This window comes from Poecilia latipinna, unplaced genomic scaffold (genome assembly GCF_001443285.1).
Source record: "Poecilia latipinna isolate Pla-1442-1.1 unplaced genomic scaffold, P_latipinna-1.0 Scaffold740, whole genome shotgun sequence".
NCBI classification, from domain to species: Eukaryota; Metazoa; Chordata; class Actinopteri; order Cyprinodontiformes; family Poeciliidae; genus Poecilia; species Poecilia latipinna.
Window position 1 is genome coordinate 204043 of NW_015113356.1, and position 9791 is coordinate 213833.

The 9791-nt window shown below is 40.2% G+C and overlaps 1 protein-coding gene and 1 long non-coding RNA gene across 4 annotated transcripts in view; one reads left to right on the top strand and one right to left on the bottom strand.

The window, feature by feature from the left end:
- Positions 1–6440, top strand: part of dennd1c (DENN domain containing 1C) — a 22489-nt gene extending 16049 nt beyond the window's left edge. For 2 of the 3 annotated variants that reach the window (XM_015045700.1, XM_015045702.1), the window contains 14 exons: positions 187–297; positions 538–638; positions 949–994; positions 1094–1195; positions 1323–1448; positions 1556–1657; positions 2968–3058; positions 3628–3668; positions 3746–3796; positions 3881–3928; positions 4014–4121; positions 4274–4347; positions 5144–5363; positions 5436–6440. In XM_015045700.1, the coding sequence (XP_014901186.1) occupies positions 187–297; positions 538–638; positions 949–994; positions 1094–1195; positions 1323–1448; positions 1556–1657; positions 2968–3058; positions 3628–3668; positions 3746–3796; positions 3881–3928; positions 4014–4121; positions 4274–4347; positions 5144–5363; positions 5436–6386 (2172 nt within the window). In that variant the 3' untranslated portion in view covers positions 6387–6440. The remainder of the gene's footprint in view (positions 1–186; positions 298–537; positions 639–948; positions 995–1093; positions 1196–1322; positions 1449–1555; positions 1658–2967; positions 3059–3627; positions 3669–3745; positions 3797–3880; positions 3929–4013; positions 4122–4273; positions 4348–5143; positions 5364–5435) is intronic. The other variant, XM_015045701.1, reaches the window with a different exon arrangement.
- Positions 6441–8997: 2557 nt separating this feature from the next.
- Positions 8998–9791, bottom strand: part of LOC106955497 (uncharacterized) — a 7371-nt gene continuing 6577 nt past the window's right edge. The window contains exon 3 of the long non-coding RNA XR_001426590.1: positions 8998–9010. This is a non-coding gene — a long non-coding RNA (uncharacterized LOC106955497). The remainder of the gene's footprint in view (positions 9011–9791) is intronic.

Here is a 9791-nt window from a genome sequence, read left to right on the forward strand (position 1 = left end):
TACTCATTCATAAGCAGTTTTGAACTGTTCATGTTTCTTCCAGTTCAGGGTTTTGCACTACTTTGTGCTGGGCTGTCTCATAAAATCCCAAAGAAATCTATCAAAAGTTTGAGATTGTAATTTGACCAAATCTCATAAAATACCAGAACAAAACACAAACACACCCTGTCTCTTTGGCTTTGCTAGAGAAACCTGACTGAGCTGATAGTAGCAGTAGATGTCGGGAATCTCCTTCAGCTCTATGCCAGCATGCTGTTCGAGAGGCGGATCCTCATCTTCTCCAGCAAACTCAGCACCGTAAGACGCACGTTTTCATTTCCCCTTTTTGTTGCATGGTTTTAACACCATCTCCAACACCCTGATCATACTCATACCTCAAACAACACTTATCTTTTAAGTGTGATTAGACCATTTCTAAACATAGAGTTAAAATGTCATTGCTTCATTCTGTGACAAATACAACTCTCTATACTCGTTGATCACATGTGAAGTAGATAAGCATGCACGTTGAAGTTCTCCTCCATTTTGTGTGTGCAGCTAACGTCTTGCGTACACGCTCTCAGTGCTGTTTTATACCCGATGTACTGGCAGCACATCTTCATCCCTGTCCTGCCACCACATCTACTCGACTACTGCTGGTGAGAAGTCCTGTCCGTCCGTCCATCCGTCCATCCTAACCCCAACACTAACACACCAATCCGCCTGCACGTACACTGCGAAAACACAAAATCTTAAGTGACATAATTTGCCAGTGGATCTAGCATGTTTAAAACAAGATCCTGCGACTTGCTAAAAAGCTTCTTGTAAGTTAGTTTTGTCTTATTTCAATCTTCCTAAAATATTTGCTGTAGAAACCAGACAGAAGATACATGGCAAGGTTTTGTGTTTTTGCAGTGTGGATATTTACCTGATGACAGAATAACGTGATTTCCTTTTTTGCCGTTACAGTGCGCCCATGCCTTATCTGATTGGAGTCCACACCAGTCTTTCGGAGGTAACCGAGTCGCTCACATCCCCCCACCAGCTTTATTTGCAAGTTGATCAAGTTTATTCTTACTGCCTGTCTTCTCGACAACATATTTCCATCCATTAGCGGGTGAGGAGTCGTGGGTTAGAGGAAGTGGTTATTCTGAATGTTGATACAAACACTCTGGAAACCCCCTTTGATGACCTTAAGAAGATACCTGCAGATGTGGTAAAAACACATATTTATTCAGGTCTTTGTAATTTCAGCGAGTTGCTTTGTGTTAGTTGAGCATGCCAGCTGTTTCATGGATAACATCAGGCAGATATCAGCAGGTTTCTTCCATTTATTTGCTCAGATGTCCGGCCTGAAGGTCTGCTTGAAGCGACAGGCAGTGTCTCCTGGCTGTGGTGTTTCTCGAGCTTTCCTGAAGGCTCAAGCTCTGCTGTTCGGAGGCTACAGAGATGCCCTGCAGGGCGACAAGGTCAGTCAGTCACTGCGGTTTGATTAGTTAACACCAATGTTCTCCTTGCAATTGCAGAATATATTTGTTGTGCTTGCTGGTGATTCTATATGCGTCTCTCTTCACAGGAGGGTGACATTTATTTCTGTGAAGAGGTTTTTTTGGATCACAAGTCTACCAGCATGAAGCAATTCCTGCAAAGCGCCATTCATTTGCAATTCTTCAAACAGGTACACAGCGACCTCTGCTGGGCATGTTTCCTGAGTCTTAAAGGGAAAAATACAATAAAACTTTGCAGTCGATTAATTGATGAGACTGCAAATCTATTAAGTTTTAGAAATACTGTATGCACCGTGCTCGACAGAGTGGATAATAAGAGCGCCTGTAAATGTATGGATTTCGATCGCATTTAAGGCAGAAAAGTGAACTCTATGGCGTCATCCCGAACAGTGCCATCTACTGGACATCCAGTGGAATTTCACAAAATATGTCTGGAGACTCATTTGACAAGTCGCAGAGCATCTCAGGAACACAATTCATGACAGACTTGTAGAATAAAATAAATAAAAATAGTTATTGAATTAAATTACCCATTATCAACTAGGGTCCTCAATAATTATTAAAAGTTTTAAGAATGATGCAATTGAGAGGAAATTGCATTTAATGATGTGAATTACTGTCTTTACTGGTATGACTATATTATTCTTGATAATTTACAAAAAAACACAAAAAAAACTTATTTTTACTATTAAACTGCACCATCTAGTAACCAAAACAGTATTAAGATTACTTCAATGGATAAATCTAGAGAGAGAGGGCTAAGAAGATGAGAAGCATTTAATTTAAAGAAAAGGGTAAGATACATCTCCACTTTGAATTATGTTGTACTTTTAATCAATATAAAATATTATAAATTAATTTGTCACATACTTATTTCAAAGTCTAGACACATATTTTGCACCTGAGTGAACATGATGGAAAAACTCTTTGAAAAGTGCTTGTTTAAAAGGATTTGATTTTTTTTTCACTTATAGTTAAACTCAGCATTAGTCCTGCCTAAGACATATTTAGATGTTAAATATTTCAATTCATCCAAGTACTTATGCCTCTTGTCATCACCCTAATCTTTAGATTCCTTGAAAAATTCTTACTGTGACAGACTGGCGACCTGTCCAGGGTGAACCCTGCCTCTCGCCCAGAACGTTAGCTGGAGATAGGCACCAGCAACCCTCCCGACCCCACTGAGGGATAAGGGTGTAAAGAAAATGGATGGATGGATGGAAAAATTCTTACTTTGGTCCATTCCAGGACATTAATGTTACTTCCAACCTGAAGAAACATGGTGGTGAAGTTAAACGATTGCTTTAAATCCAAAGTCCTAAATGGGTATGAATGAATAATTTTGGACTAAACTGTTAGAAATAAATACTGAGGCAAATTTTCATAATCCATGCAAGCTAGCAAGGTTGATTGTTAAAAATGATTCAGATACGGGTGTTTACGTTGGTCTCAAAGCTGTTTCTCCACTTGTTTGTTTCAGTTCATTGACGGTCGCCTGGATGTTCTTAACAAAGGGAAAGAACTCGATGACCTTTTCGAGGAAGAGATAACAAAGTGTGAAACAACAGCAGGTGTGTATCCGTATGTCTTGAGGATGTCACAAGGCAGATTTTTTTATTTTCTTTATTTTTGTCATTTTAGGAATATCTTATCGCGATCACCTTTCATAAAATCAATACCATGTGTCTCCTTTTGCGGTAAAATAGGACAGTGCATTTTATGATTTTTAAATTACTCATCAGTGACACTCTGGATGCTGGAGTGTCTATTTTTTGACAGATATTTTAACCATTTGACTTGATGTAGTCAACAGTTTTTGTAAACCTAAGTTATGCTCCTTCTGCTGAATAGCAACGTTGGCGCTAGCATCTCTGTCTGATATGACTTGTTGTTGATACGTAATATATTTGGACTACCTGGTGTTTAAAATGCCAAAACCAAAGACAGAACAGCAGCTATAGAGATTAGGAGCCAGTGACAGATTAATCAGGGGCTAAAAAAACCTATCATTTAAAGAAGAAGTCATGAATGAAGTCAATACTTGACGTCAGATTGGGACTTCCCTTTTATGAGAATATATCTTTTTCATATTGTTGAATTAAAACTCTTTCTTTTGGATTTTTTTTTCTTTTTTTTTTAGGAAGAGGCAAATCTTATCAGCAGTTAGTTGGCAATTTAAAGGTAAGTTCATTTGACTACATCTGTTTTCCTTATTGGCCAGGAAAGTCCTAACATTCATGTCGTTGTACTTCTAACAGAAAGGGGGCGGCGCTCTCATCCTAAACATGAAGACCAAAGCAAACATGAAGGTGAGTCCAGATGTGACTGGGCTTTAAGGGAGGACAGCTCTGTGTTGCGGGTGCCGCCTAACTTTTCATTGTTGTCTCTAACAGACTAAAGGTCTCACCAAATCCGGTTTGAAAAACCTGCTGATTCACAAGGTAGGCTCGTGTTCATGTAGGCAAACGCTTTGATTCACCCGAATGCTGCTGGCTTCTCTTACTCACTTCACCGTGTGTCATGCAGGTCCACCATGAGGACCGCAGCCTCCAGAGGGGCGGATCGATGTCACACCGCCGTGTCCAGTCTGACAGCTTACAGAGCCGCCTGCCCATCACACAACACTTTGGAAAAGTAAGACTTTTTTTTTGTTGTTGTTGTTTCCAGCAAACAAATCTACATCTGAATCAAGTTAAATGTGTAAGACAGACAGTCCCGTTTTGTGCCGTCTTCCAACTGTTTTTGTTATATTTTCTTTTTCTGGTCTTGGTTTTCTACTCCATTAGTCACGGCCTCGCCGACCTGCTCAGAAAATCAGAGACAAGGACATCACAAAGGACACAGAAGATCTCTGGGACAGGTGGGAAATCCACTAATACACCATTAGTCTCCTCAAACGGTCCCCAGTTTTAAAGCTCCAGCCAAGGGCCAAACCTATAACTAAAAGGTCTGCTTTATTTTGTCAAAAGTGGAAGATAGGTTTAATTTATTTTTTTTGTTGCAAAATGAATATGAAAGCCTGTTGCAGCCATGTTTAAATTACATTTTTAAAATAATTATTTTTACTGTTTCTCATCAAGTTCCTGCTCTGTAGAACATAAATACAATTTATTATCACTGTTTGTGATATTATTTAGAAACGTCAGGACATTAGAAGAACCCAACCAGGAAGTCTATTGAGAACCTTTGGTTATATTTTTAAGAGATGTTTTTTCTTTTCTTCACATAAACAATATATTCAGATGTAGGGAACATGCATTGATCATAGCGATCCAACAAAATGGGCCCAAAGTAAAACAGCATGACGTGGCCAAGTGAAGACCAACTGCTGACATCTGTGACGTATGCAAAGGGAAACTAGTTTTTTTATCTCTTCCCTTTTTCGAGGTTTTGTTTCCACTTTATGATTCCAACACATGACAGTCTGTTGCTCTGTTTAACGAAGCCACACATAAAATAACCTAGAATACTGTCTCTGGAAATCAAGAGTGAAAAAAAACAACAAAAAAAACCCCAACTGATTCATTTATTTACTAAATAATTTCTCAATGCAGTAGATGAAGCATTTCATTTGACACCTGCTACGCATATTTATATTATAATATCACTATTTCTAACTTCTATTTAGTTTTATTGATGTTATTTTTTGTTCTCAGTGAGGAGAACTCGAGGCTCGCTGGACAGCCTGACTCCGAGATTCTGAAGGAAGAAGAAGAAGACGAAGACGATTCACCGTTATGCGACTCAGAGGAGATGGATCTCCTGGGGGAGATCTTTGACACTCTTAGCTCGCGCAGCTCCCACGACCGAGGCCTGTTGTATGGCACTCGCAGCCTGGATTTGTTTGGACCAGACAGCCATGACTACATCATTAAGGTAAATCAGTAAGGAAACGATCAGCACTCCCGCTTGGAAGTCAGTTCTAATTCTCTTTTATGTGGTTGTTAGCGTGTTCCAGGCAACCCCAGCCAGGAGAGCCTGTCTCTGTCCATCAGCGGCAGCGGCAGCTTGCACAGCTGGAATCTGGAGACCACAGAGGAGCTCTCGGATCGGACGGAGGACTCGGACTGGCACGGCCTGGACAGCAGCTTGCTAGAGGAGGAAGGAGCAGAATGTCTCCTGGTGGCAAGTGAGGTCGCCGAGCACGAAGCGAAACAAAGGGAGGTCAGGGAAAAACAGAGAGAATCTGATGGAGAAATAAATGAGAAGCAGGAAATAACCAACAGCGATAACTTTAAGGAAGTGAAGATAGAAGAGGAGCCAAGTAAAGAAGACATAGCAAGCTTTGGGGAAAGCTCGCAAGAAACGACTGAAGGAAAAGAAGACGAAAGAATGAAGGATGACGGGAAAGATGAGGGAACTCAGAGCGAGGAGGTAGCTGTGTTACAAGAGGAGGAAGGGAAAACGAATAACGTGCAGGAAAATGAGACAAAAGAAGAAATGAAAGAAACACAGAAGGATACAAATAATGATTCTACAGAAACATTGAACTTAAAGTGTGTGAACAGAGAAGACCTGCTGTTGAATTCGGTGGGAGAGCCGCAGAATGACGCTACAGTCCCACCGGAGCCTGACGACATTACCGCCGAGTCTAAACCGCCTCCATCTGAGGAGAAAGAGAGTGATAAAACCCCAAAGAAGGAGGAGCAGGGGCCCCGCGTGACCTCGCCTCCTCCCAAAGTCCTTTCCGCCGTAGCGCGCTTCCAATGTCAGCCACACGGCCAGCAGGGATTTCAGCTCAGGTCCGTTTCTAAGAACTCTGCCGAGCCTGCGTTGCGATGCAGAGAAAAGGTACAGACTCCATGTGAGTTGGACGCAAACAGAAACGCAGAGGCGTCTGAGGAGGAAGACCGCCCTCCGATCAAAGTGTCTGAACTGAAGAAGAGATTTGAAGCTTGATGGTAACATCTCAGTTTTCACTGGTTTAGGTGGAAACCCAAACATCCCCATCAACACTTTCCAGCTCAATGGGATTCCAAGATGCTCCGAAGGCAGAAGGGGGTTTCATGCAAACAAATACCCAAAGTATCTCTTTGCTAAGCTAAGAGGCAGGTCCGTTAGCTTTATTGAAGATGAAGGAAATAGGAAGCAGTAAATATTTTTGGTTTTAGAAAGGGCTCAGGATCAAACTAAAGCATCATTATTAACTCAAAAAGAAAAAAAAGATAACACTTTATTTGAAGGGGTGTGCATAAGACTGACATGACACTGTCATAAACACGACAACATCTGTCATGAACATAAAGTCTTTATGAATGTTTATGACAGTTGTCATGAAGTGTCATTCAGTAAATAATGACACTTTTAATAAAGTTGCTCTAAAAGTTCCATTATAAGTCCATTAAAAGTGTCAACTTTGCATGATTTTGTAAATTATGATAATTTAATGTAAAGTTGCCATTTTTAATGGACTTTTAATGCAACTTTTTGAGCAACTTCGCATTAAAAGTGTCATTATTTACCGAATGACACTTCATGACAACCGTCATAGACATTCATAAAGACTCCTTCATGTTCATGACAGGTGTTATGTCAGTCTTATGCACACCCCTTCAAATAAAGTTACCAAAAAAAAAAAAACAAAGAAAATGTTATTTATGGCATTCATTGAACCGTTAAACTCTCAGGCTGGAAGTTGCTGGTTTCAGTGGTTGCTAGGATCTTCGTCCCCATTGCTTCTGTTTTTTATTTCTTTTTTAAATTGCTTGAACTGTTTGAGCTCATCCTTTCCAAGCAACATAAATTGAAACTTAAGTGACGTTTCAAAGCCATGAACCAGACGGGCTAAAGCAGTGGTTCTCCATCCTGTTCCTCAGCACTCATTGTCCTCCAGGAATTTGAGTATTCCCTGTTCCCACATCCATCCTAATCTGCTCAATCTGGGATTGGGTTGCTGTGGGCAGCAGCCTAAACAGAGAAGCACAAGGTGCTCCATGGTCAGCTGAGAAACATTTAGTCCTGGGTCTTCCCAGAACATCTCACCAGGGAGGTGAGGGGTGATGCTGTAATCAGGTGTGCCAAATAAGAGACATCTAGGACAGGAAGGACAATGTGGATCAGGACTGAGAACCACTGGGCTGAAGGGATCGCTTGGATTTTTTGAGTCAAGTTCTGTGAACTTTTTAGCAAACATTTCCATACCTGTAAAAAGACATAATAGAACCAATCAGCCATATCCTTACTCTAAGTGAGTTAGAGGAAGGATATGGCCTCACCATTTAACCTCAGTCTGCACGGCTCTATAGCAGTTAGCATGTTGAAAAGTTTTAAATTTAAATTGTATGGCTACCAAAGGGAAGGGAAAAAAACCTACATTGGAGCTGAAAAAATTACTTTCAGGAGGTTTCCCCAGCCTCTTCCACCAGTGAATGATCATCAGCCTGATTGGATAAACTAACTTTAAGATGCTGTGCCTTTCAGAGGTTTTGTGGTTTGGTGAAAGTCTTATTTGGATTTTAAAAAAAGTCAGTCAACTCATTGTGAGAATTGGTGTTTCTGCCACATCACTCAAATGTTGACTCAAACACCAATGCTGTATTTAAATATTTTTTTTTTTACAGGTAAGGAAACTATTGGTGATAATGGTACAAGAACCACAAGTCAAAAAAGCAAAAAAAAAAAAAAAAAAGGAACTTCTTTAAAAGCACTGTTTATTTTTTTTAACTTAAATGTGAAAATGCCATTTATTATAAACACGTAAAGTGTATTTTTTAGATTTGTAGAACATTAGTTTCTTTCCTGCACAAACTGACATTTTTAAAAATGACCTTTGCAGTTTTGTGGACTGTTCTCACACAATTTGAATAAATAGCTTTAACAAACAAAACGTGCCCATTGTAAGTGTCTTTTTAACCAAGAAAAAATGAAAAGGAACAATTCATTTGCACACACTGGTTTTAATCAGACGCTTTGCACACCATGTGTGCACACTTGTTCGACATTAAGCCTTTGAATACGATATATAAAAAGTGCATTCCAGTTAGTGTCTTAGGAAAACTAATATGCAAAACATAAAAAATATTTTAATGTGCCTTTAAATACAAAATGTACTGCAGCTCATATTTTAATGGTAGAAAAAGTGAGTAGTGTTTAAATAGGAAAACTGTTAGCAAACTCTCCACTTCTCTTCCCTCCGTGAAACGAGTGACAGAACGCTCCGATTGTTCGATCGGTCCATTTGTTTTCACCCAGGATGAAAAAAAGTGTTTGAATGATCTGAAAACATTTTGGTGCAGAGAGCATCCGTTTGTGAGACACACACCACAGTAACATCAAGGGTATTCAATCCATGTCTTTATATAAGCCGCTCTTCTTTGGGCAACGGTAAAGGCAGCCTGGGCCTCTCGGGCGCGGTTGCTCTCGATTGCTTCTTCTCCTCTGCGCTGGGTCTGTACTTCCCCTCCATCCTTCTTTTCTTCCGTATGACGCACAACAGAAGCAGCAGGACTAAGGTGAGCAGGGAGAACAAGCTGAACACAGACGCCGACATTGCAGGTAGGATCGACATCTGCGTTGTGCAACGCCTGGGAGGAGAAATCACACCAAGGTCAAGAGGACATGCAGGCAAAACAAGAGAGGACTTTCTAATTTAAAAACGGTGTTCAATTTCACAGTTCCTTGTTTTATGTGCGGAAGCACTCCGAGGTAAACAGAACAAGCAGCAGTCAATCCTGTACTCAGCGTTTTTGAGCCTGTACAAGTGTTTACACTTTTGTTGGCCTCAATTTTAATGTAGAGAAACACAGGAGCTGGTCATTTGGGGCACCTCGCCAGTTTGGACTTTAGGGCATTTAATGCTCAACTTTTGGTACAAAAAGAAACACTTTGCCATTGGACCACTTGTATCAACCATGAGGTAATGAAAACTTTCCACAACTGTATATGAACAGGTCTCACTACTTTGAAAGAGAGCTTTTCAGTAGGTTACATGAACTTTTCACTAGTCTGTGCAAAGTTTCCAGTATCATATGTGGGAGAGTTTCATATTAAAAAGCCAATTTTGTTTAATGTAGCAGGAACCATCAGAATCCATCTTTGACATGCACCAGTTAAGCCACAGGTTTAAAAGGTGGTAAACCAGTAGGTCAAAAATGTCAGCGCGTCAAAAGGGACCATCAACCAGTTCCTTAAACACACACACTTCACTAAATCCAAATATTTTGTTGCAACGGTTGGTAAAACCACCAGGGAAAACGTGGCTAGAAGAACTTTAAGTGAAGCCAGAAGACAAGTCTTGGGATAAAAAAAAAAAAAAAAAAAAAAAAATGTAGTTTTGTGTTTTGGGAAAAAAAAAAAAAACCACTT